Source organism: Pipistrellus hanaki (assembly GCF_964339955.1).
Source record: "Pipistrellus hanaki genome assembly, chromosome: 7".
Lineage (NCBI taxonomy): Eukaryota > Metazoa > Chordata > Mammalia > Chiroptera > Vespertilionidae > Pipistrellus > Pipistrellus hanaki.
Genome location: NC_140509.1, coordinates 78,499,507 through 78,527,364, shown reverse-complemented (window position 1 = coordinate 78,527,364; position 27,858 = coordinate 78,499,507). Strand labels below are relative to the sequence as shown.

Sequence of the window (27,858 nt, the reverse complement as noted above, 5' to 3'; positions counted from 1 at the left end):
GAAGGGTCCTCACAAGTATGATTTATTAGAGAAAGAACACCAAACAGAATCAGCCCAGGGAAAAGGCACATGAACAAACCAGAGGAAACCAGGCGCAAGCGCCGAGTCTTGTCCCCGTAGTCGCACAGGACAAGCCCACATGGATCTGGGACAGGTACGAAGTCCGTCTGTCAGTCAGGGAGGCTGGCCCGAGCCTGGGCGTGGGCGGCAGGGTTTTTACCGGGCTCAGTCACATAGGTGCACTCTGCTGGCACATCACCAAAACCCGATTCCCAGAAAGAAAACAAGTGTGCAACATAAACCCTATAACTTGTATAAACATCTCAGACACAGTAAATAACTCTTGTCAGTTAAGAAATGGGGGAAATACTCATAAATCCTCATTGCTGGACATTGGCTGAAGGCGACCTTGCACACAGGCCTTCATAAGGATAGCAGGCTCAGGCCTATTATGTTCACCCTTTTCTGCACACCATCTGTGAAATATTCGGCAGCTGGTGGCCTGTGCCAAGCAATGCATGGGTCCTAGACACAGACCAGGATGTCAGCCTCTTTCCCCTCCAGGTGGGAGACAGCCAGTTCCTAATCTATGAGCCCGTTTCCTCAGCTCTCACTCCTGGTCCACTGCGTTAGTCTGGGTCCTTTAAAAAGCAGACTCCAAGACCAAGAAGGGCTCAGCCGTGTCAAGGGTTAAAAAAGGACAACGCGGATGAGGAAAAATCAGGAGGGAGCTGGGGTTGGTCGGGGCTGGGAGGCAACCAGATCTCACGCAGGCCTGACCCCAGGTGAATGAAAGGAGGCAGGAAGCCTGGGGGGGAAGCAACTTAAAAGTCAGGGAGTCTGGCAAGGTGGTCAGGGAATCAATCCAACGTCAAGAAGTCATAGGCTCCCTCTCAAGATCAGTGGTTGGCAGGCAGCAGCTTGGAGAAGCAGCAATAGCTTGCAGAGTGCAGCAGGGGGCACCCTCCTGGGGATGACAGATGCTTCCTCATGGCTGCCACAGCAGTGACCACAGCTCTCACAATACACCTGGGAAAGATTTATTCTCCAACCAACCCTTAGCACCAACACAGTCATTGGTAATACCTTTTGTTAAAAAAAAATTGTAATTCTACATAACATAGAATGTTAATTAACAATGAGAATACAAATAATCTTTTACATTTCATAAACTCAACAATCTAACATGGTATTGTTCTGGAAAAAGACTTTTCCAAATTACTTGTTTAATTAGGAGCTTAAACGGATACATAGTTACCATTATTTCATTAGGACTAAATCAAGGTTAGTCCATGACAAAAAATAATTACTTTTAAATGTTCGTAACAAGTGATACTCCTGAAAAAAGGGAAAAACCAAACAAAACTGAGCCATGTTTACAGAAGTTTCTAAATTTACAAATAATTTGGGAACTTCTAAATTATATCTGCTTAGATGATAAAATAGAATACCCTCTTACTATCTAGTAGGGTTATTTTCTAATTATCAGTGTCGTCCTCACAGATAACAATGGCTATCAATTTTTTAATACAAAGTCAACCCAAGGAGACTAGTTTTTGCCATCTGCTAAGTTCCAACAGAAGCCGGTCCTACAGTTGCACCAGCAGTTCCTTCCAACCAAACTTGTTTTTTGTTTTGTTTTAAAATATACTTTTATTGCTGGAACCTGTTTGGCTCAGTGGATAGAGTGTTGGTCTACGGACTGAAGGGTCCAAGGTTCGATTCCAGTCAAGGGCATGTACCTGGGTTGTGGGCACATCCCCAGTGGGGGGTGTGCAGAAGGCAGCTGATGGATGTTTCTCTCTCATCAATGTTTCTAACTCTCTATCCCTCTCCCTTCCTATCTGTAAAAAATCAATAAAATATATATTTTTTAAATAAAATATACTTTTATTGATTTCAGAGAGGAAGAGAGGATAGAAACATCCATGATGAGAGAGAATCATTGATCGGCTGCCTCCTGCATGCCTCCAGAGGGGATCAAGCATGCAACCCAAGCATGTGCCTTGACCAGGAATCAAACTGTGCACTCCTGTTTCATAGGTCAATCTCAACCTGTGAGCCACACCAATATGCTTATAACTAGCTCAGATTAAACAGTTCCTAAGATGAGTTAATTCCTACCCCAAAAAATTGTTCTACCACAGTAACTAGGTTCAGGCCTTGTATGAACTTTATGACTTGTTGGTACAAATAATAGAAGCTACTAGAAATAAATAGCAAACCAAAGTATTTAATGTGAAACAAAATTCATTAAAAAATTGAGATTGATACCATTTTTAATGTAGAAGATGCCATCTTTATTTACAGGCCAATAAAAAAATAATGAACTCAACTTAACTAGATATAATACATTTGTCATAAATCCTATAGATCGGAGGCTGAGCCTAAGTGGAAGACCGGATAGGCGGAATAGGATATCAACTATAGGAAGGATGTCAAATAATGTGCAACTTAGGCATGAATTAATACATTTTGTTTCCAAACAGAAAAACAAAATAAGTTCACTGTGGGGGGAGTAAAACTAGCACCAAGACAAACTGTGCTACCTTTTGACAACTGTTCAGTATAATCACCAAGACTCACAAATCTTCAGCTCTAAATCTCTTAAATGAGTAAGTCCAATGACCTAACCGTTGTTTTTCTGACATATTCACAACAGATACTGTAGAGGAGGATTTAGAGGTCGAACTGTAACAGCCGTCACACTGTATTGGACATTTTCCTCAGCTACTCTGAGTGTGCAGTGGTTCCGTTCCTGTCCACTGACTGTGCCACAGCTCTCTCCTGACGTTTGGGTTTGCCCCAGAAACTTCGGTTTTGTGAGAATAAAAAATTGCTTCTCATTCAGTCCTTCGGAAAAAGTCTGTAATTCTTAAAAGACCTTATATCCAAAATGAACTTTTAACCAGGTGGTTTCTGAACATGTCAGGAAGCTCACCGTAGCATCTGAGCGACAGTGCTCTCACGTAGGCGTGCAAACCAAGGCGCAGCAGGAATGAAAAGGGGACTGAGCCGTGCTAGTTTAATTTTAAACTACCTGGACATTTTTTCATTCTGTTCATCCGCCCTTGAAAGGAGTTATATCATAACCATCTCTCACAATCCTTTTACTACAAAGCATCTTTATAGATATGCCAACTGAAGGCCCTAAAAAAAAAAATTCTTCATAAAATCAGTAGATAGTGTTTGAAAATCACAAAGTTCTAGCTAATAGTTCCTAAGAATTCAGTTGTAGATATTCTCTGAGGGGAAAAAAATGCCATAGTCATCCCATTCTAGACTGTCTTTTTTTTTTTTTAAATAAAAATAACATGGTTTTGAGTCATACACAAAACATTTTCAGACTTGCTACAATGTACATTTTCTTGGCTACGTGAGTACACTGGCTAAATGCCAGCGTGCAGATCTCAAGTCATGCATGGGGGTACGGGTCTGCAGCTGGGGGGATGCATAAGAAAAAGGCATTTGTTTTCTTTATGGAGGCCTAGCCTAGCGTGTCAGAAGCAAACAATAACAGGTAGCTTGCTTATTCAGCTGTGCAATTAAATACTAGCTCGTACTTAGAGGCATCTTTATCCTACAAGGTATTATAGTATCAGTAACAATATATACCATGAAGTGCATTTCTATTACAAATTAACATGGAGATATACAGATGAATAAAACCACCAAAACAAATCATAATTGAACAATAGTTAAAACGTAAAATTTATAAATAGCAAAACCACCAAATAAAGTATATACATTGTATAGATTTACTTATGAACAAATATATATAGTGCATCTAGGAAAGACAAGAAAATGTGTGTGTTATAACACATGGCATCTGGATATTAGAAATTAAGAACTGATAATACTCTAAGGGCCTGGCAGGCTCCCCTTTCCCCCCCCCACTTAATAGTCCCTTAAATGTATATCCTTTAAACAGTGATACTATCAAAACTATCACCTCTTTAAAAGTAATATTTTCACTTTCCCCACCAAGGTACAGTGGCTGCAAGAACAGTAAATGAGAGAGCACTACTCCATGCTTAATCCTGGGATAAGAAAACTTGCACATCAGGAGTTTGCATTTGAAAAGCCCTTTAGTCAAACATACACTGATGTGGAAAGCCAACCAGAACAATTACTGCATGAAAACATCTTTACCTTATCTTTCCTACCAGTGCCTCCGCTTTTTAGGTGACTTGGCAAACGAGTCACTCTGAGGGGAAAATGCTGTTAGAATGCAATAGATTTTGTTGAAATAATAAATTTGAGCTTTGACTGCCAGAACAATGTATTTGTAAGTGCCAGGACTATCACAGCAAGACACATTTTATAAACTCAAAATGTACAAAACTGTCTTTTGTAGATCCCAGAAAAAAAAGCACTTTAGACTACACAGTAATAATGTAATGCTCCAATACCATGCACAGAGATCAACATAATTGGGAACAAAGAATTTACACTCATCTGCATCTTTTGAAAGATCAGAAAAGTACAATATACAGTAACTACAGAAACGATTTCAGTGCAGCACTGATTGATAAGGATTGCTTAAAGAAAAACTATTTTGTACTGCATTGCATAGAGCTGAATGGCAAACTCGTCATAATAAATGATCAAGAACTGATTTATATATCAGGATGCAAAATAAAATTTTAAAAAAACCAAAGCCATTCTTTCAGTTAAAAAAACAATTAAGTCCAGCCTACATTTCTGCAATTCATTGAGTCAAGCTTTGTCTTTTGAAACACCACACTTGACATTCTGGAAAATATAACAAGAATCCATTTATTCTCTTGGATTTAAAGGCTATTTCTTAATAAAATACTGGTTAGCACTATCTCCTCTACTAAGTGAGAGGAACCAAATAAAACAGTAGTGCTTCATTTGGTACTTAAGAGCCTAGTAATATCCCTTTGGGAAATACATGCTTTGGTGCTTTACAATTTTTTAAGAAAACCGAAATTGCTTTACATGCAATAGCCAATTAAGATATACCACAGAATCAGGGATCCAGGCGTTTAGAATTGTTCACATGAAGCCCCGAAGTACCCGCCTTTCATTGGCCAACAAACAGCCTCCCTTGAGCTTGTAGTCTTTGTCGCCATCTTCCCTAGTGCCCCAAGTTCAGAATAGTCTGATTTACAATCTTGACTGGGGATAGTCAGTTTAACAAGACTTTCTCTGATACAGACTGTGCAGATCATCTAACTTAGAAGCACTGTCTTCTATTGGAGTTTCCCTCGAAGGTCCCAGGTCTCCATTTTCATGCCCATCAGTTACTGCCTTCTTATTAAATCCTAAAAAAAAAAAAAAAAGGAAAAAATGCTGTTACTTTCTAGTCTAAAAAAAAGGGGGGGTCTTGTGATTCTATTGAGCCAAAACAAAGAAATGAATGTCCACTGTAATTAAAAGTATTATTGGCCCAGCTGGGTGGCTCAGTGGATTGAGTGTCGTCCCACGCACCAAGAGATTGCTGGTTCGATTCCCAGTCAGAGCACATGCCTGAACTGTGGACTCGATCCCTAGTAGGGGTCTTGCAGGAGGCAGCTGATGGATGTTTCTCTTTCTCTCTAAAACCAATAAAAACATTTTTTTTAAAAGTGTAACTGGAGAACATCTGAGGCTTTTATATTTTTAATTTTTATTAATAACTTTTAGAGATTTTTACCTTGTAACACTTTGACTTCCCCGCCTGTGTCTTTGCAAGTGGCACCAGGATTACTACCTCCTTCTAACTCATCTAGGTATAAACGGTAACGATGTCCACTCTCATCTTCATACTCTACGTTTTCATCATCAGAATCCACTTCAGGAGCTACATAAACTACTTCAAATTCAATCTCTCCTCTCTAAAATGGAGAAAGAAAATAAGGAAGTCAAGTCATTGTAATTGTAATTAAAAAAGGATTTCTAAATTATTTGGGGTGGTGGATAGAGATGAGGAACAGTAGTCAGACCTCAGATGTAGCTTCTTTTCAAGGCAACAAATGACAGTCTAAAATCTCAAGAAGTAAAAGAGAGCTTAGCCCTAACCGGTTTGGCTCAGTGGATAGTGTGTTAGCCTGCGGAATCAAGGGTCCCAGGTTCAAATCCTGTAAAGGGCATGTACCTTGGTTGCGAGCACATCCCCAGTAGGGAGTGTGCAGGAAGCAGCTGATTAATGTTCCTCTCTAATCAATGTTTCTCTCTCTCCCTCTCCCTTTCTTTCTGTAAAAAAATTAATAAAATCTATTAAAAAAAAAAAAGAGGGAGAGAGCTTAGAGGCCATTCCAAACCAACTTCACGAATCTTCTCTAAATTTTTTTTTAATATTACAGTAGTTCTTTCTACTGATCACAATATTTTTGCTTATATATTTATAAAAAAAAAAAAAAAAAAAAAAAAAAAAAGGATGCTCAAATACTCAATTTATAGAATTCTGGAACAAATGTTCAGTTTAAGTCATTTTGCCACTTTGTACTTTACACAGCAATTCAGCAAATCCATCTAAATAGATATTAAATAAAGGTGCACCTAAAGGCACCACACAAACTTTTCCTTATCTAATTTAGCAAACCTCTACATAATGATTATGTTTCTTACTGACTAGGACTGAATCTTAACTTTCACTGAGTACCAGACACAGTGTTATTCAAGGTATTCTGTCAGAAATAATAGTAATGACCATATTTATTATGCAAAATTATATCCTTAAGTTCTCAGAAAATCACTATTGTAGCCTCTTTTCCATGAATGAAAAACCTGAAAGTCCTGGAGAAAGCAGATAGCTTCTAATATAATAAACAAGTAAAATATAAAAATAGAAATTTGACTCCAAAGTCCTGCTCTTTTTATCATACTCCACTAAATGTGTAACAACTATACAATTATTCTTTAGTAACAACTTTAGGTGCAAGTAAAAAATTACAGATTATACATTATGTTAGAATATTCCAAGTTATAATCATCCTATATAATAAAAGGGTAACATGCAAATTGAACTGCAGAACGACTGGTCACTATGATGCACACTGACTACCAGGGGGCAGGCGCTGAACACAGGAGCTGCCCCCTGGTGGTCAGTGCACTCCCACCAAGGGCTCCCCCGAGGGCTCCCAGACTGCAAGAGAGTACAGGCTGGGCTGAGGAACCCCTCCCACTCCCAAGTACACGAATCTCATGCACTGAGCCTCTAGTCATTTAATAAGAGACTACGATCATTACACACAAGTCTGGTATTTGCAACTGTCTGAAAATTATGGCCTGCCTTTGCTCAAAAGGAAACATGCCATTTTTTACTGCTACTCACTAAGTCAGTCTCTTTGGTTCTCCTGTTCCCAGCAGTTTAAGGCTATGCCTCAGAATTATAATATGTGCTTAGTGTTTCCTTCAAGCTTTATGACTGTCTATTTGTGTCTCCTTTACCACAGCTGCCATTCACCCCACTGCCATGCTACTGGAGGACAGCCAAGCTGGGTTGGGAAAATACCAACTTAAAGAGGCTAGGGTTGCATTCTTAGATCTCCATTATGGGAACATGCTTTAAAAATATTTTGGGGAGGCAGACAAATAATACAGTGGTCTTCAGTACAGTTCCAGTTGACAGAATTAGGTCTGTGGATAGCTGTCACAGACACACAGAGGCTTAATATGAAAAAGTTTTCTAAAAATCATCAACATACCTCAAAAGAACAAACTGCTTTATCAACAAATCCTTCAATGTAATTATTTAATTAATAACATTGTAGAGATTTATGCATCATGTGAAGTTGAATCAAATGAGCTATAAATTCACTTTCAACTCTAAGATTCAATTCTACACCTGCATACCACACTTACAATCCAACCTATCAATGCCTCACTTTAGATATATAATACCTGGATATGAATACCAACTCTGTCATTTATTTGCCTGCAACTTTGAACAAACCATTATTTCTCTAAGAACCTTAGTTTACTCGTTTTAAATAAGAAGGTTGAACTAAAGTTCTAAGGATCCTTTTAGTTCTTTTATGACTATAAACCCACTTCTAACCTAATTTTTTTCTATCATACCTTATATTTATATAATATTTTAGTCATTGATGATGTTTTGCTCTCTAATGTCAGATCCTGTCCTAACATTTTATACTGTACTAGAGGCCCGATGCACAAAGATTCCTGCAAGAATGAGCCTCCCTTCCCCTAGCTGTTGGCAGCACCTTTACTCTGGCTGGAGCTGCCTTTTCACTCTGGCCCAGAGCCACTTTCCGGCCTTCCCACACTGCCTAGAGGCCCGGAGTGGCAAGGGTAGCGTGGAACCTGTGTACGCAAATTAACCCGCGTCACTGTTGGGCTAATTTGCATACTAACTCCTGACTGGTTGGTGGGTGTCACAAAGGAACTATCAATTAGCATGTTACTCTTTTATTAGGTAGATTAATATATTGAATCCTTACAGTTCTCATAGGAGGGCACTGCAGCACAGAAGATTTAACTTGCTCAGAGTTATACAATTGTGGAAAGAACAAATAAAATCTCCTTTTTCAGAAAATCTGGCTGAATGTTTTCTATAAAAGCCCCTATCCCCCCCAAAAAACCTGCTATCTATACAGAGGCACTTTACTACTTGAGTAACCTCCTAGGGAAGTAGAAAATACTCAATAGATTTAAAAAGAACTAACTGATAGATTCTATTTTAATTTCATAAAGGAAACTTACTTGCTGGGAAAGAATAGTTACAGCTTCTTTATGCTTTGTATCCCTTAAGTTAACTCCATTAACAGCCAAAATAGCATCTCCAACGTGTAGTCCTCCACATCTATCAGCAGGTTGCCCTGGCTGGATCTCAGAAATGAGAATTGGAACACCATGTTCTTTCCCACCCTAACAAAAAAGCAAAATAAAGGCAATAAATTAGTTTACTCTTCGTATAAGCACAGACTATTCTAAAAATATTTTCTTACAATATATTCATAAGCACTTATACTGATTCTATAAATGCTGAGTAAAATCTTGTTTGCTGCTTAATGATAAATCATATGAGTTTCAAAGGGTTACCTCTCAGTAAAACAATAACACACATGTGCTTTCCTAAAAAGCGTCTTACAGAGCCCCCTCCCCTGCAACAACAATAAACTAAACTACTTTAAACACAAATAGGAATATCTTATGTCTTAGTAGTCTATAGCACTATTCAATTTTATCAGATCTAAATCACTATGGTAACATAAACCATTCTTTTATGTACCATAAGAACAATTGTAAGCTCATAAGATGGATCTCAATTTTAGAGATGTTAAATGTGAAAAAATATGCAACACAGAATTAATGGAATGCAGTGTTTGGTACATATTACTTTCCAGCTTGTATAATAAAATTTTTATAATTTTCCATTATAAAAAAACATTCCTACATTAAGCAATACCAGAACTAAAATGAACTTATGCAGTACCTAAGTGTTGCCAAGTGAAAATTTGGGTAGAACCACCTTATTAATTCACATGGAACAAAGTACTAAGCAATAGCAAAATGACTCCAAATATATGTATTTGATAATAGATTGCTCTCAGGAATGTTTCCCAAGACAACTCTTTATAAAGGCATCAAATTTAAAAAGGAAGACTAGATCCAAGAGCCAGTCAAATCTGACAACAAAGAAATTAAGCAAAAGGAAGGTAACATATACTCCAGAGAAAAAAATACAATCTGGAGCCTTTTAACACCGAATAGTCACATCCATTTCCAAAGGCATCACAGAATAAGATCAGAACTATGACGAGTCATAATAAAAATGTTTAACTTTATTAAAGTTATACGTAACAGTTACTAGCAAGATTTACATAGATACAAAAAAAAAGTTCACACAAAAAGAGTGCCCATGGAATAAATCCAATTACTTAGAAAATATATCCAGAATACTTTGTTTCAGTGATTTCCAATGTCCTAAGGAGCATGATTACACTAGATAACTGTAGAAAAGAAGACTGGAAGCACTACTTCTTACTGTAATTGAAATGCCAAGGCCTTCATAATCTTCCTTAAGGAGGAGAACTTTTCTAATGGGACCAACACCTTGGCTCTTCTTTAAAGAGTCTTGATCCTTATTGGGGGGGGAGGAGGAAGAAGAAAAATTCGTATTAATTAAATAATATACCAAATAGAGTAAATCCATGCCATATTACTTGCTTTTATTAAATAAAGAAATCTTTGTGAATTTCCTGAAATGGATACATAGTATGTGTTAAGAAAGTAATTATAGATAAAATGGAAAAGTGAAAATAGTTTTCCTGTTAATATAATAGAATGTATAGATAACTTTCTCATCCTTTGGTCAAATTCTTTAAAATACTGATAAATCTCTTTTTAAACTGAAAGACATTATTAAAAAAATTAATGTCAGGAATTAATTGATGAACAAATATCTTCAAGAAATAAAAATGGGTAACAGTTTATCTTCACTGGAAAATATGGTAAAAATCTATATCTATTTTATCTGATTGTAGAAATGAAAAACAAATTACCAACTGGATCATTCATTATTTTCTCATTCCTTTGAGTTCTGGAGTCTACCTTTTAAATAAAGGACCTTGCTCCATGAATAATTTCTTCTCTGATACCTTTTCTCTTTCCATCTCTACTAAGCTACTTCCCTATTCAGCCTAAATGTCAAGCCTAAAATGTCAAGCCTCTTCCAGCTTTAAAATACTGACCATGTACAAACACAAAACAAAATAAAACCATTCAATCACTTACTATGGCCTTTAGTTATTATCCTTCTCCTCCTCCTCCATCTTTCCTTGACTTTCAAAGAGTTAATCCTCACCATTATCTACTTGCTTGCCTCCCATATTCATTCTCCAACCTCTGCAATTAGGATTTTGCCCCCACCTACTCCACTAAATTGTCTTCTCTACAGTACTTCATTACCAATATGGCTATATCCAACAAACACTTTTTAGTCACCACTCAATTTGAACCTTCAGAAAGTTGATACTGTTCGCTACAACCTCCCTGAAACCCTCTCTTTCCCTTGGTTTCTATTGCACCACTTTCCTAGATGGCCTGAATCTGACAAACTCCACCTCAGACTCCTTCCTTTGGGGATCAATTCCCTTGCCTCCCTCCATAAAAGATTCTTTTTCCTTAAATATACTTTCCCTGGGTGACTTAATCAATTTCATAGTTTCAAATAAATAGATCATTTGTCTAATATTTTTCAACTCAAGACCTCTCTCCGAAATTCCAATAATACATCCAATGGGTCATAACTGGGCTGTCCACTGGCATTTCCTGTACTACATGTCTAAAATTGATCTCGTTTCTCCCAAACCGTCCTTTTCCTCTATTTGGTTTATAAATCAATGGCATCAAATCACTCAGTTGCCCAAATTAAAAACATAGTGTCTTCCTTCTTACTCACCTACTTAACCAAAACCAAGTCCCCTTGGTTCTGTCAAACCTGTCCTTCCTCCCAAATGCACTTGCCCTGCTCTCATCACTGTCTCCTCAGATTAGCATAGTATCTTTCTAATGTATCTCCTCACCTCCAAATTAGACCCTCTTCTAATACATCTTCTTCACTATACCAAAGTAACTGTCAAAAAAATGCCAAATCTTCTTAAACCCACTATTTTATTTAAAAATCCCATGATTATCAGGTTCAAATTCCAACTCCTTTATTTAGCATAAAATCATTTGTCATCTGGCAGCTGCTTGGAAGTTAATGGGGAACAACTATGTCCCAGAGAAGACAATGGTATAAGTGTTTATTGCTATCTCCACTCCAATTCCAGGTACATATCAATTCTTCTTATAATACTCTTTGCATTATGGAAGCCATGCTTTATCTGATGCTAAGATATGTGGGTCACTGAGTAGAAATTTGATATGCTCTTATTAAGGTTTGTATTATTAGACAGTTGTAATGAAATTTGATAAAGATTTATCCAGATAAAAAGAAATACTCCCATATATGATGACCAAGAAAGCAGACAATTCAACACAGATGTCAAATTCCATCTTAATTCAAGAACAGGTGTAAACATTAGTTCAGAGCCTACATTTGAATCAAGTTACCAAAAATTCTCTTAAAAAACTACCCCAAAATATTTATCAATATGACTACAGACACTCTGCTATGCTTAAAATGAATTTAAAACAAATTCATGCTAATCATGATCCAGGAAAATTGGAGAATATGAGCCGAAGTACTATAGCAATAGTTCACTATCTTCAGATCTATCAAGAGCTATGGGTTATTAAAACTTTAAATACGTATCTCTTTTAAATAAGGTTAATCCCACTTTCACTTTTTAAAGTTTTAAATACTAATAGAATACAAAAATGAAAAGGGCTTCTGATTGAATAAAGAAGGAAGAGGCTGAGAGGGAAACAGTAGCAAAGCAAACCTACGTGGCCCGGTGGTGCCTGCATTGGTCGTTTTAGATCATTGCGTCCTCTACAGGCTCTGATGACAGTTTTGTGACGATGCAAATGTATTTCAGCTTCCAGTTGGTTCCAAAGCTTATCATGAGCAGGTCCCTTCATATCCCGTCCTAATAACTGTATTTGTTGGACCCTTCATATTGCAAAAAGAGTTAATTCAGTTAGTTTTTCATTGTGCATACTATAGAGAGAATTCAGAAGAATTACTGAACGTAAGAAGCTTTTGCAAAGATCTAAGTAATAAAGATAATACTCAGAAACCTCCCAATGTCTCTGATTTATAAGGATATGAAAACTCTGAAAAAAGAACTGTGTCTTTAAGGGAAAACCAGTTAAAAAAAATAAAAGACATTCGTTAGTCATATGTTTAATTCAAATACATTTAAGAAACAATTTATGATACTAATGTCAATTAACATGTATTTTATGTCTTGCATACTATCAAGATAGGTCATCAAACTCAGATACTATTGAATACTAGTCTTCAGATGAGGCTAACTATACTGAAACATTTCTTGTAACAATTTCCTTTTAAACAAAATGACTATTTTAAATATGCTAAGTTATTAGAAAATGTGCACTTCAATACTGTTATTTTTATTTGCTCCACATCAGTTCTAATGTGACATTAAGACAATGAGTGGAAAATTATTTAGTACTAATAATAAATTAATCACCAAAGTTTGTCAATAATTCATTGTGATAATATCACTGTTATTTCATCAGTAGAGGCCCGATGCACAAAATTCATGCTAGGATAGACCTTCCTTCCCCCTTGCTGCCAGCACTAGCTTCCCTCTGCCACCCGGGACCCAGGCTTCCCTCGCAGCCCTGGCTTTGTCTGGAAGGAAGTGTGGTCTAATTAGCATATCACACTTTTATTATCATAGATATTTTTGAGGAGTAAGAAAGATCAGGCTTCAATGATCACAGAAATAATTCCTTATGGAAGGTGTGCTACACATGTGAACATTATCTGTCTGTGTCAAGGCAAATAAGGGCTGAAAAGTGCAGCTGTAAAATTGTTCACATTTAACTCACATTTAACAGTAAATTACTATCTTGTGTGTGTGTGTGTGTGTGTGTGTGTGTGTGTGTAAAACAAAAATACTGAATAAATCTGCAATATATAAGGCTAACAATATTAAGTTAACAATAGTAAGCTATAACCAACTATAAAATCACTCTATAAAACAACTCTTAGGGTAAAGACTAATGTTTCATTTACCACAGAGGTAAAAGTCAACCTCATTAAACATCCATTTGTCACCTCAGGATAAGGGTACCCATCTTTTTACACACCTTCCTGCCAGTTCCTTGTCCAAGTACTTGGCAGCCAGTCTGGCGCCGTAAACTTCCGCCTGGAGAACAGCTATATGTCTGCGAAGGGCTTCATTCTCTTTTCTCAGCAGCTTTACTTCAGCTTCAAGTTGAGCTTCTTTCATTTTTTCTTTTTTGTTTGCTTCAAGCTCTCTCTCCTATTGTAATTAAAAAACAAACATAATGTAATGATAATACTTTGAAGATCTACAGTAGAGCATATTCCTTAACATACACAAAAGCACACAGTCTAAATGACAATGAAAGCATGTAATAAAAATTACTACTTTATTTCTATAAAATAAGAACACAGAGATTTGGATCCAGTTCTCAATCACTTCTAATGAGAGTACTAAGAGACACAGTATTCTTTTTTCTTTTTTGTTTTATTTTTTTAGAGAGAGAGGAAAGGAGAGGGAGGAAGGGAGGAGGGAAAGAGGGGGAAGAGGGAAGAGAGAGAGAGAGAAATTGATTTGATGTTCTATTTCTGTATGCATTCACTGGTTGCTTCTTGTATGTGCCATGGCCAGGAGTATTGGGAGAACACTCTAACCAACTGAGCTACCCAGGCAGGGCTGAGTAATATTTTTTATGCTCATGAAATCACATAGTAATAGAAGTGACTTCAATGAATAACTGAAACTGCTATTTTCAAAAAACTACTCAAGAAACTAGGGTAAAATAAAATAGTCATTCTGGTGGTTGTGCCCAAAATTCAATTAACTTTAATGCAGTAATTTTATAAAGCTAGTCAAAATCATCCAGTTACATAGAGATATGCTCTATAGTTATCTATCTTAGAAGACTACAAAAAACTTACAATGCTAAAATTAAAACAGATATTCTAAATAAAAGGAGACATTTTATGGCCATGGAGAAATGTTGGTAACAACTGAATGAAGATCTTTACACATTAAAAATAAAGCATATCTTTTAATAATAAATTTTGGGGCCCTAGCTCATTCATTTGTCCATATGTTGAAGTGAATGAAGAACTGTTTTCTGTTTTCTGAGGAAAACACTGGCTTCACTTCCACATCCCAATGGAAGGATGCATATCCATTTTTAGCTCCCATAAAAAGATGTCATCCTATGCTCCACGAGTAGATAGTCCATATGTGTGAATTTATAGGTGTTAGCCAGAGGATAAAACCTCAAGATCTTCACCACCGAATTTTTATCATAAGCTTACATGTGAGAAATAATGTTCAATTTGCCTTAAAAGTAGGAAGTACAGTATGTACAAATGTAAATACCATCAGGATCCAAGCATAGAGCACAGGCAGGTACAAGATAACTTAGGAGAATAGAAAACTGAAGGTACAAAATCCTGCCTGAAGGCAGTCAAATTCAAATTCACACACAAACAAAAACAACCCTGATAGATATTTTAAGTGTTATTTTTAAAACCCTAAACACTGCAACCTTCCATCTATCCTGAGTAGAACTGAAAACTTTTACTGATTTACAAAACTGCTTTTTCTGCCTCACTAATTTATGGAACTTAAAAAGCCTGTGAAAATATAGTTATATCTGCTAATAAGATGTGGAAGGCACATCACTATACTGCCAGGTCCCCTTTGTGAGCCATAAAAGATTTACTATAGCACCAGGAAAAGTTGTTTATCTTGAGCAAAGGCAAATGATAGTTTCTACTGTTTGGGTATTGATTATTATAATTATTACTTTTTATTCTGGATATTAAGCTGAAATATTTAAACAATTTTTAGCAATTCATGGAATATATTAAAGGTACTAATTTGGTCTACTGTTTTGACTACAGTAGATCAGCATTTGCTATAGTTAATATCAATAGATAATATATTCAAATATAAGGCAGTGAGTACCACAATCTTAACAAAAAAATTATACAAAGCTAAAATAAATGACAACTTCTGTGATTAAAAATATTTGTTATGTATGTGGATAAGCAGAAAGAAATTAATCTGCAGGCTTTTACAACTTGTTTAAAAAATAATGAGTAGAATATAATTTTTAGATATTGTTTTAAAAAATTTGCACAAATAATAATCCTCCTTTTCAAACAACTTTCGAATTATTAATATGTCTATTTATTTCAGAATCTATTCCTCAAAAAAGGAGGTATCAGTTCTAAACGAAACCATGGTTTAGTTTACATTAACAAGACTTTTTAATGACATTTATTGAGGTTAATGCCATTTGTTTCAGAAAAAGAGTTCCTAAAGACCAAGAATTCTTTGGTTTACTGGCCAAATAAACTTTACATTGAGAATTATCTACTTACAATTACTTTAATGAGCTATTTACACAAAATTTATGAAATCTAAGTAACATAATAAGCCACTGCTATGCTTTAATGATTCAAACCCCTAATGAATCTGACAAACTCTCAGGCCTGAAATTAAAAGATAAAAGGAAAAAAAGAACTGAGAAAACTAAACTTGATCACTTCTAGATTTAAAACAAAACAAAAAAAGCACAAGTTTGTTATTATGCGAGGGCTGAGGGCAGCCGCTACAGGTATGAGGGCTGAGCTCCTTGCACAACTAGTGTGCATCAAGCCTCTAGTTAGATAATAATCAAGAAGTTCATTTTGTATTTAGATAGCCAAACAGTATTTTTCAAAAAAAAAAAAAAAAAAGGGAAGCCATACAACAAACTGGAACTTGATTAGGTTGGGGTAGTGTGAAAAATATTAAGAATGTATATACTGTTATTTTCTAAAATGATTTCTGGTAAAGGGTTTTAAAATTCAGTAAAGCCACACAATTATTCCGAAGACTGCTACAACACATGCAGTGGATGAATAAGAAACCAACATGCACATTCTTTCTCTGGGAATAAATTCAAATAGCAAAGAGGGAAGCTGGGCCTGTTTAATATTTTCAAAATACTCAAGTGGGAAAACCAATTGCTCTTTTGGAGTAAAGGTGTGAGCAAGTTACCAGGCTGAGAAGCTGTTAAAAACTGATGAGCTCTGCAAATAATGGCTACAAATTACAAACACAAGAAAAATCTTTAACAACATTAGTGAGAAAAGAGCAATGGGCCATCCACTGAACTTTTCAGGTACTAGCGCATTTAAAAATTACCATCAACATCATTTTCAAATACAGTGTGCAAAGAAAACACTAGGAACACTTAAGCGTGACATTTTAAAGCAAAACAGAAACAACATACTTACCAGCTCCTCCACAGAGGGGACAGACTTAAGATATAAGAAAAAAGTTTTATAATTAGAAAAACATCAATCAAATAAATTTATCTAGTGGTATTATCACTACAAGGAAAACTTCCATATGTTGAATAATATTTGGGTAAAATTCGTTAGAATATATGTGCAAATTCACAAGCAATCAAATAGTGACTGTACAGTATTAGATTAAAATTTTTTGTTTTATCAACATTAGTCACACCTGGTTCAGTGTCGTTCCACTATAGCAGCCTATATTCAATCTAATGTTAAAACTTTATGTAAATTCCTTCCTAGTGAAAATGCACATTGTTTTCTCAATGTTAATATTATCTATTCCAAAGAAGTTGTTATCTGAATTGTGTCAGTTAAATAAAACACTACTAACTTACATTCATAAAATTTCAGAATTTAAAATTACTTTGGAAGAATATAAATACTCATTAAATTAAATTCTAATACTAACTAATACTAATACTAATATGTTAGTATTAAAATGTAATACTAGTATTAAATAGTAAAATACTAGTATTAACATATTAGTATTAAAAACTAATTAACCAACTGAATAGAATTAACTAAAAACAAGTAAAACTTAAAAATGTATTTTACTGTCATCATTAACTATGTGGCCTGCAGTTAACAAAGTGTCTGGCACATAATATATACTCAAGACACGAATTAAACTGAAATTAGACTTAAGAAATATTTACCTAAACAGCCTATACTGATTAAGAGGGCAATAACTAATGATGGAAAATTCATACAATGAAACATTATGCAAAATAAAAAATTTTCAAGCGGCAGGGAAAATGTCTACAATATATTTGAGCAAAACAAAACATGTACCGTTGGTTGGCACCCAATCCATTTTCCCCCTTGTCATTATTAACAGAACTCTAATTTAAATGGGGATGGCCATGTGACCCATTAAGAGACTGAAAAGCAGCTGAGGATAGCCAATGAGATGGCCAAATTGACTGGCAAAAACTGTTGAGGAGTTCATGAGAAATTCTTGAAAGAAGGTTAATGCATCTGGGAATCATCCTTTTGCCCTTCCCTAGACTCTGGAATGCAGACCTAAACAAATCCTGAGGGTAGAAACATGAGCTTAAAATGACAGAGCATAGTAACAAAAGGAAGCCAGATCCCTAATATCTGTGGAGCTGCCATATCAGGTCTACACTGTCTGTCTCAGAGCTTCTTTAATTGAGAGAAAATAATATGTAGTATTCAAGAATAAATAATTTATACTATTCAAGAATAATCCCAATGTTACTTGGGATTTCTGAACTTTATGCTGACACAGTAGAGCAAAAAAACTGTTTATATGCTATAATCCCAAATATCTTTTAAATATATTTATAGATATTTTTAGATAGGAAAAATCCTATTCTAAGTACCCAATGGTTGATATTATCACTGGTCTTTTCTGGGGATGAGATTTTTGAATGGTTGCACTGATCTTTACATTTCCTGTATTTTCTAAAATTCCCACAATGCACACATATTACCTTTTATAATTAACAAGCCTCACTAAAAATTATTCCCTTCATCCTCTAAAATGCATCTAAGTATAAGTTACCGTATAAACTACTTACCAGTTTTGCTTTAATGGTACCAGAGTCCACACTTTGACCAGTTTTAGCATGAAGCTGGAGCTGAACAGAGTGCAATTGTAAAAGCTGATCATGTACTTCTTTCTCCAGTACGACTTTCTCTGCTTGGGTCTCTGTCAGTTCAGATTTCAGATCCACCAACTGTGCCTTATAAAACAATAACAACAAACATTAAGTATGCTTCATTTTCTTTACTTTTGACTCTAATTATTATTTAAAAATGAAATAGAAAGACTGTCTTTGAAATGAATAGATGAAGACTAGAAGACCAGTATCTGATTGAGCTACATAGAACACCCAGGTTCACTGACATAAAGTCAATAGTGCAAGATATTTGAGTGACAAGAGAACTGTATCACAAATATTAGCCTATCTAATAAAAGGGCAATATGCAAAATAACCATCACTCTGTCACAAAGATGGCGGTGCCCAGTCCTGGCAAGGGGAGGTAAGGTGGCGGGTGAGTGGCCTGGCGGAATGCTTGTTTCTTCGCCATGGTGACGAGGCAAGCGTTCTGCGCCCAGCTGTAGATGGGACTCTGGCCAGGCCGGGGCGTGGATGGGCCTCTGGGCTGCAGGCATGGAGCGGCCAGGCCCCGCAGAGAGCTACTGGTGCACGGATTTGTGTGCAGGGCCACTAGTCTTCTAATAACACAGAATGCTACTTCATTTTACTTTGTTTACTTTAAGGCTTTCACTGTTTCCCCTTTATCTACAAGGTTTATGAAAATATAGGGTATGGGATGGTTCACCATCCTGCAGAGCCAATATGTGCTTTAGTGATGAATACTAAAGGTGTCTTAGAGGAGAGTCCAGTAAGTGGTGCTTTGTCCTCACCCTAAAGAACACTAGCCCAAATCAGCCCAACCACTATCTAATACTTTAGATGCTGAAGTGTGAGTTACTGAGGCTACAGTGGGTCTTAAGATCAGAATTAACTGTAAGCTATAGTCAACTATTACAACACAGAACACCTCATCAGAATCATTTATCAATTTAATCTGAAGTTTTTCATTTTTCACAACATATTGCTTTGCAATAGTGCATAGAATATGTTCTTTATGTGTGTTTGGTCTTCCCTACTAATCAATCGATTAAAATCAAGGCAAGGCCTTAGTTTTCTATTCAACATGATTTTACAAAGCATCTAGGGGCCCAGATTATGTCAGCACAATGAGAAAAAAATTTGTGAACATACTTTAAAAATTATAATTATTTATGCCCTTGAGAACCTTTCTTATCAATGGAGGTGATAAATATGCATGCACACCAAATAAGAAAAATGTGGCAAGCTACAGATATATTTAGAATTCGTCTGGTCCCAAGGCATTCAAAGTAAAGGAAGGCTTTAAGAAGGTTAGTAAGGACAGAGTTTAGAAGGACTTTGAAAGAAAAAGACAACAAGGGCAAAATAGAAGCAATTAATCTAAAAATGGGAAGACTAGCAAAGTCAGAGAGAGACTAGAAGCAATTCAGATAAATTCTGAGTACAGAGACAAGAGGAATATATCTCTACTAGAGCCCCGGTGCACGAAATTCGTGCCCTCGAAGGTCCCTCAGCCTGTGCCCTCTCACAGTCCAGGAGCCCTCAAGGGATGCCCGACTGACGGCTGAGGGACACCCCTCAGTGCATAAATGTCGTGTACTGGGCCTCTTGTCTATAATATAAGCACCGTAGCTGCTAAGAAAAGTTAGTCATTGGTAAGTATGTCAAGATTTAAAAGTTCCATATTTTTATTTAATGGTTACCCTCCGTATGTCACAGAATTTTAGAATTCAAAGAAATCTTAGAGAATATAAAGGCTATAATTATGACAATTAATATTGAGATAATAAAGCCAAAGCCCATAAAGGCTGTTTTTATTTCTAGGACTACTCAATTTGTCAGTGGCAAAACAGCACTTTGAATCCAATTCTTACTCTCAGGGCAAGGTAGCAGAAGTGTTAAGCAATTAACCATAAGAAAAAAAATGTTTCAATAGCTACAATACATATGTATTACTAACAATATTCAAAGCTACCACAAAACAAGTACCTACTTACCATATGATAGGTATATGCATCATACATTATCTGTCATTCTTATCTGTCAAAACATCCAACTTTTCCAAGATAATTCCTTTCTAATACACTGTTGAACCACTGATTCCACTCTGTGGCACCAAAAAAATAATTTTTTATCCAGTTTTCTGTTATTTCACTTTGTTAGACCTTAATCTTCTGTCTATATGATCTTTGAAAAATATATAAGAACTGTACAATTTTCATTCTGATCTAAACATAAACTTAAAACAAAATTCTTTAGCACTCTTACGGATAACACTGCAACTCCACCTATTTGCTTCCATTTCTCTATCCAAGCATAATGATCACTATTTCCATCTGTCATTATTTCTCCCCAAACTGTTCTGCAGTTCAAGACAAGCAAACATATTTTTACTTTCAGTCTCCCACACCATCCCACACTCACTCAACAAGAATTTATTAAGCATCCAATACTACAATAGTAAATGCCAAGCACTGGGCCGGTTCTAGGGATACGCTGGTAGACAAAACAAATGTGGATCCTGCCCTGCAAAGTGTAGAGGAGCCTGGTACAGGAGGCAGCTCCTGCGGTAATAACAGCATAATGTGTGCCAGGCACTGTTTTGAACATATTCAGATTTTAATTCCCTTAGTCCTCACAATAATCCTCTGAGAGACATCATTTTTGTACAGAGAAGGAAACGGAAGCACAGAGAGGTTAGGTAACCTGTCCAAAGACATTACGGAGTCAGGAATAAATGCAATTACAAACTGTAATAAACTGTATGACAGAAAGTAAACGGAGAGAATTAGTGGGGTGGGAGTGTATGGCTAGCCATCTGGGAAGTGTTTTGGTTATTATCACGGCAGCAGTTCTCATAGGTCTGTGGGATCTTTCCAGAAGAACCACAGGTCAAACTGTTCTCCGAATAATAAAATATATTGCCCCTTCCACTGTGTTGACATTTGTACAAACCAAATGCTGCCACTTTACTACACGTCCATGCAGTGCCCCAGACTGTACCAATAGTTACTGAACTCTGCACTGTGAAGCTGCAGTTTAAAAAGCCCACTTAAGAATATCTTTGATGAAGCAGTAAAAATTGATTTTTTAAAATCTTGACTCTTGAGTACAAATCTTTTTAATATTCAGAGTGATGAAATGGGAAGTATGCACTAAGTTTATCTGCTAAATATCAAACTACATTATCTCAAGGAAGTTATACAATTGCCTGAATTGCAAAGCTGAACTTTCTTTTTGTGGGACACTATTTTTATCTGAAAGAAGAACAAATTATGGTTCTTAACACATTGTAGTTTTATTGCTAGCTTTACCTAGTGGCCAGATAAGTTTCTATTGAACGAGTATAAAAATGTTTTACATAAATGGTAAAGGCACGCTTTAAAATTAAATACCCATTGTATTTTGAAGTTATTTATTACATGTTTTTACAATCTAACAGCTTTTTAAAAGTATGATACTTTGTAAACACCATGTAATATGAAGCGAGAATTCTTGTGATCTGTCTGCAATGTGTTAGGATTAAAATACTTAACAGACACATTCTTGAGAATAAATTTGTTATTTCAAGAAAAACAACTGACAGCATTTATTGCCAATGAAAAGAATTTATGCTTTTAAGTAAAAAATAGAATTGTGAAAAGTGAAAACCTGAATCCATTATGAACATTTAAAGATTTTTCTGATGAGAAAAATATTAACAAATGTGATTTTTTTAATATTGCATAATGAGATATGCCAACATTTGGAAGATCTGCATAACTCAGTGAACCAATATTTTCAAAATGACCAATGCAGGATGCTAAAATAATGCCTTAGTGAAATATACGTTCAAAGATTACATAAACCAATGTCATAGTATTTTACTGCAACAGTCTATGGAAAGTTCATGGATAGAGTTTCAGACTCTACACTGTAACTAACCTTAAGAAACTACCTTTTACTATCAAAGAAGAAAATCCACAATTATCCGAAAAGGCTATGAAAATATTCCTTTCCTATCCAACTATTGATACATACTTCTAAACTTGAGGTCAGGTTTTCTTCCTATACTATACTGAAAGTTGCATACCACAACTGTTTGAATATAGAAGCAGATGTGAGAATCTAGCTGTGTTCTATTAAGCCAGATATCTTTTAAAAATTTAAAAAATTTAAAACAACACTGCTCTAATTTTTTTGCTATATACTTATTTTTTTCATTAAAAAATGATATTTATATTAACATTTAATGGCTTATTGTTGCTGTTTTACTGATATAGTAAATATTTAATGTTTTCTCAGTTTTAATTTCTAATATAATAAATACCTATAGCTATACCCTACATTAGTAGGTAAAGGGGTTCTGAGACCAAAAAGTTTGAGAACTTTGCCTAAGAGCTTCTGAAACAAGGCCCATGTCACCAGACCATCCTATATAATAAAAGGCTAATATGCAAATAGACCAAATGACCAGCGCTCCTACAGAGGGAATGCTACTCAGCCAGAAGCCGGGCTCATGGCTGGCGAGCGCAGCGCAGTGGAGGGAGCCTCTCCCTCCTCCACAGAAGCTCTAAGGACGTCTGGCTGCCCTCGGGACGTGGGAAGTGGGCCTAAGCTGTCAGGCGGACTTCCCCTGAGAGGGCACAGGCTGGGCTGAGGGCCCCACCACCCCACTGAGTGCATGAATTTCATGCACCAGGCCTCTAGTATAGAATAAGAGGGATGAATAGTAAGATGTGTCATTGGATATTTATCCAAATCAGATCATACAGAGTATCAGCCATAATAAGGAGTTTGAATTTTATTCAAAGTACAATTAAAAAAATGTTATGTTTTTTAAAATGCAGCTGTGTGTAATGAGTGACAACATGAATGAACTGAGATTGGGGATCTGAGATGGACACATAGATAAATCTGTGATGTATTTTTTAAAGTACTTTGATATTAACCTCAAAATGAAGTTCCAAACAAGATGTTTCCAGTTTCCATTTTGATGTTAAATAACTCAGTTGCTCTCTGATCAATCAAACTGAAGGTGGGGTGAGAAGAATCTACCTACCCAACATTTTAGAAATGTCACATGTACAATAAATCTATACTCAATATTCTTACATGATGTTTAAATTTATTTTTGGTCAGTTTCAAATTTTTGTGAAAATGGAATACAATGAAATATTAAGTTACAAGGCATATCCTTTTAAGTTACATTCCAAGGGAATAAATGAACCTGCAGATTCAATAATGTAGTAGGCACTGTTAACAGAATCATATAGATAACAGAATCAACAAGACAGACATTATCCCAGCTCTTACCAAAGATTATTGGTAATCTTTGAGGACTCATGGCAGAACACTAGAAGTGTTTCAAATAATTCATTCAAATAAATACTTATTGAGTATACATAGTGTGCCAGGATCTAGAGACAAAAAGATCTAAGACAGGGATTCTACCCTAAGACTTTCACTGTCTAGTAGAAAGAATTAAAAATATATCTCCAATTATGATGTAGCATGTCATAAGCACGATTACAGAGGCATGTGTGGTGTGCCAATTAAAAAATAAGTGAAGGGGGTCAGCCACAAAGGAGAAAAAATTTACCTGTGTTGAATGGGAATCAGCTAATACATGGAGTGGGAAGAGGAAAGGTCTGAGATATGAAAACCCCTAGCAGGTGAGACAGGGATATAGATAGGTCAGAAAGGGGGGTGTCTAATGTGCGTTTCAATTTTTTAATTTTAAAGGGGGCAAAACATCAATTCTGTAATCTATATGTAAGTTAACCTAATAACCATATTCAAAGGAATTACTCACTACTCAATATGGTCTGGGAGCACTATAGAGAAAAACACAAACAGCTCTCAGAAACCAGATATGTTACCCTCTTAAAGCCATCTTCACAAAGAGTTCACCTTCTCTAGAACTAGAGAGATGTGGTAACCACTATTCCAGTGTGCATAAGGTAACAAATCTAACAGTCAAAGTGAGTTCAAGGGGTTAGGACAGCCTCTTCCTATAGGCAGAGAGATGGGTGAGAAAAGCCTTCAGAGATGGTGATGTAAGTGGTATCTTGAAAGATGAGTGGGTGTTTGACACTGTGGACAAAGGGGACAGAGAAAGCATTATACACAAGAGCCTGTGCCAAAGAAGAAATGCCACAGAAGAGCAAGGCCTATTTACAGAACTGCCAATAGACCAGTTTGAGGCAAAAGAAGCTAAGAAGTGACAAAAAATAAGGGCAGACAGACTGAGCATTGATCACCATGCTACAGAGTTGAGTTTTAGCCAAGAAGGAATAGGGAGGTAAAAAAGAAGAGTGACAGAATCAGAGTTGTCTTTTTTAACATGAAACATTTTAGAATGATTTTGATAACAGATGGTTTGAAGGGAGTAAGGAGCAATTAGGAGACTGTAACAAATATACAAGAAAAGATAGGGACTGTTAGGAATATACAAGAAAGGATAGGGAATGTTAGGAAAGATAGGGACCTGCACAATCTCCTAAATTCACTCCTCTTTTCTGCCAGACCTGCTCCTGGTAAATGGTATTACATACCACTGCTTCAGTGAATTGCGTAAGTCTCCTAGAGCTGTCGTAACAAATCACCACCAACTTGGTGGCTTAAATGAACAAAAACTTATTCTGTCACAGCTCAGGTTGCCAGAAGCCCAAAATCAAGGTGCTGGCAGAGTTGGTCTCTTCTGGAGACCCTGAAGGAGAAACTGTCGCGGGCCTGTCTCCTAGCTTCTGGTGGTTGCCAGCAAACACTGGCATTTCTTGGCTGGTAGACCGATCACTCCAAGCTCTGATTCCATCTTCACAAAGCCTTTTCCCTGTGCCTGTCTCTTACCAGGACACTTGCTTTGAATTCAGGGCCCAGGCTAATCTGCTATGATCTTATCTTCACATTTATAATATATTAATGACACCTGCAAAGACCCTATTTCCAAATGAGGACACATTCTGAGGTTCTAGGTGGACATAAATTTGGGGAGACAATACTGAACCCACTACAGGCATCAACCAATACGTTTCCCAAACGGAAGTGTGGTGTCATCCCTAACCTTCCTCTTCCTCATCCTGTGCATCTACATTAGTTATCAAGCCCTGCTCCTAATTCTTTAATGGAAGATTATCTCCCTTTCTTCACCCCCATTGCATTTTCATTTCAATAGCAACCTTGCCCATGTAGCAAACTGGATGAACTCTATTGCTACAGCCCTGGATGAACTCCATTATTCCTCCCATTACTGTGCCTGTTACTAAACAAGCGAAGTATTGCTGGGGATAGTCACACAACAAGGCAGACTGGTTGTACAATGAGATGCCAAAGCCAAATGGTCCTCAACATCGCCTGGCAGTCCTGCCATTTCTCTGACCAACTGCCCCTCCCGCTCTGTGAAATCTTAACCATTTCCAATCTTTTCCCTCTCAAGCTCTCGCTTTCACCCACTTTTAGGAGTTGTCCTGGGCTCCTATTTTACAGAGACTAAAAAGAATCTCCCCTCCTCAACCTCCCACCTTCTGCTTTTATCATCTCTACTTTCTCTCTACTTGTAACAGCTGACCTTACAAGACAAGACCATTCAATCTACATGTATTTAGGATCTCATCTTCATTCAGGGACCTTATTAATACCAATATACCTCTTTTTCTGAGTCTAGACTATCCACCTTTCCTCTGAACTATATGGCTCTCATTGGCTTATAAATATGTTCACGTTTGTTTTTGTTTTTTTTTCATTTCAAAGCAAAATGAAAACAACCCTCCCTTGAATGTCACACTCTCCCTCCCAGCTATCCACCCAGCCACTCACTTAATCCCTGTAAAATGGGAATAACATACTAAACCTGTCCCACAGGGCTGTTGTGAGAACTGGGTGAATCAATATGCCTGAGAGACTTAGGACTGTAAACAGAGAAGGACATTGATACTATCGTGCTTATCCCACTAAATTTTCCTAAGAGCTTTGCTCAAATTCCCCTAAATAGTTCATGCATGCAGGAGATAGTATGTCTGTTGTGTGCAAAAACAGACAAGGGACCTGAAATTGTTAAAAAATAATAACAACAACAACCAGGGCTGTGTGTGTCTGGTGGTATACACACAGAGTTTATCCATATGAAGGTGGGTGTAAACACTCAAACGTTAAAGGGTGGGCGGGGGTGTTCTAAATGACAGACCATCCTTAGGCTTCAGTCTTCCGGTGAATTGCAGTGTGAACAGCAGACAGGTGGAATGAGACCCTCCTCACTGAGTAGGGAAGGGGATGATGGCACCCCGGAGACCCACATGTGGGTCTACACCCCTCTTTCTAGTCCAACCTCACCTCGCTCCTTTCCTTCTTGCACACGCACACGCACACGCACACTCACACACTCTCACACACTCTCACACACACACACGCACACACACACGCACACACACACGCACACACACACACACACTCACACACTCACACACTCACACTCTCGCACACACATACACACACACGCGCACACGCGCACACACACACTCACATACACTCACACTCACACACACTCACTCACACACACACACACACACACACACACACTCACACTCTCGCACACACATACACACACACACGCCCCCTGGCCCTGGAGGCCCGGCACCCAGCGGGCAGGCTTCCGGTCGCTTCCCGGAGGCCTCCCACGGGACCCGGGGCCCGGGGGGGATGCCGGCCCCTCCGGCGCCCAGGCTCACCTCCAGCTTGTGGTTGATCTGGGACACGGTCTGCACTTTGTGGCAGAGCTGCGCGAAGCAGGAGCTCAGGCTGGTCATCTTCTGCCGCCCCTCGTACGTGATGTCCGCCTGGTCCGGGTCGATCTCGCCCAGGAGCAGGTCCACGTCCACGAACGCCTTGTCGAACTCCTTCTCCAGCACCTCCAACCACCGGAACATGGACACCCCGCCGGGGGAGACGCCCGCGGCGCAGGAGGCGCCCCCGGGCCCCCCGCCGGCTCCGGCCGGGCACTGTCCGCCCGCCGACATGGCGCCGCCGAGGGCCTCCCGGGCTGCCGCGGACCCGGCCGCCCCCCGCGCGCGGGAGGAACTACGGGGCTGCGGGGACCCCGCGCGCGCGCTCCGCGCCCGTCGCCTCGCGGGGCTAACGCCGGCCACGCAGCCCCGAGCGGCGGACGCGGGTGGCTGGGGCAGCGGCGGCGGCGGCGGCACACGGAAGCACCCGCCGTCCCACGTCCCCGCCAGCCCAGGCTGCGCATGCGTAGGCGGAGACGCCGCCGGCGCAGCGACGTGGGCGGGACTAGGATTTGGCCTGGGCCAATGAAAAGTCTCCGCC

General features: G+C 37.8%; 1 protein-coding gene across 2 annotated transcripts; it reads right to left on the bottom strand.

Moving 5' to 3' along the window:
• Nucleotides 1-27,780, bottom strand: GOPC (golgi associated PDZ and coiled-coil motif containing). Of its 2 annotated transcripts, XM_084890587.1 has the most exons (9): nucleotides 27,264-27,780; nucleotides 18,496-18,660; nucleotides 16,886-16,909; nucleotides 13,702-13,877; nucleotides 12,367-12,532; nucleotides 9,959-10,054; nucleotides 8,674-8,838; nucleotides 5,663-5,843; nucleotides 1-5,291 (listed from the first exon to the last, which is right to left on the bottom strand). In XM_084890587.1, the coding sequence occupies exons 1-9, from the start codon at nucleotides 27,549-27,551 to the stop codon at nucleotides 5,161-5,163; spliced, it is 1,392 nt and encodes a 463-aa protein (XP_084746713.1). In that variant the 5' UTR covers nucleotides 27,552-27,780; the 3' UTR covers nucleotides 1-5,160. The 2 variants fall into 2 exon arrangements, with proteins under 2 accessions (XP_084746713.1, XP_084746714.1); XM_084890588.1 differs by lacking the exon at nucleotides 16,886-16,909.
• Between the last annotated feature and the right edge of the window lie 78 nt (nucleotides 27,781-27,858).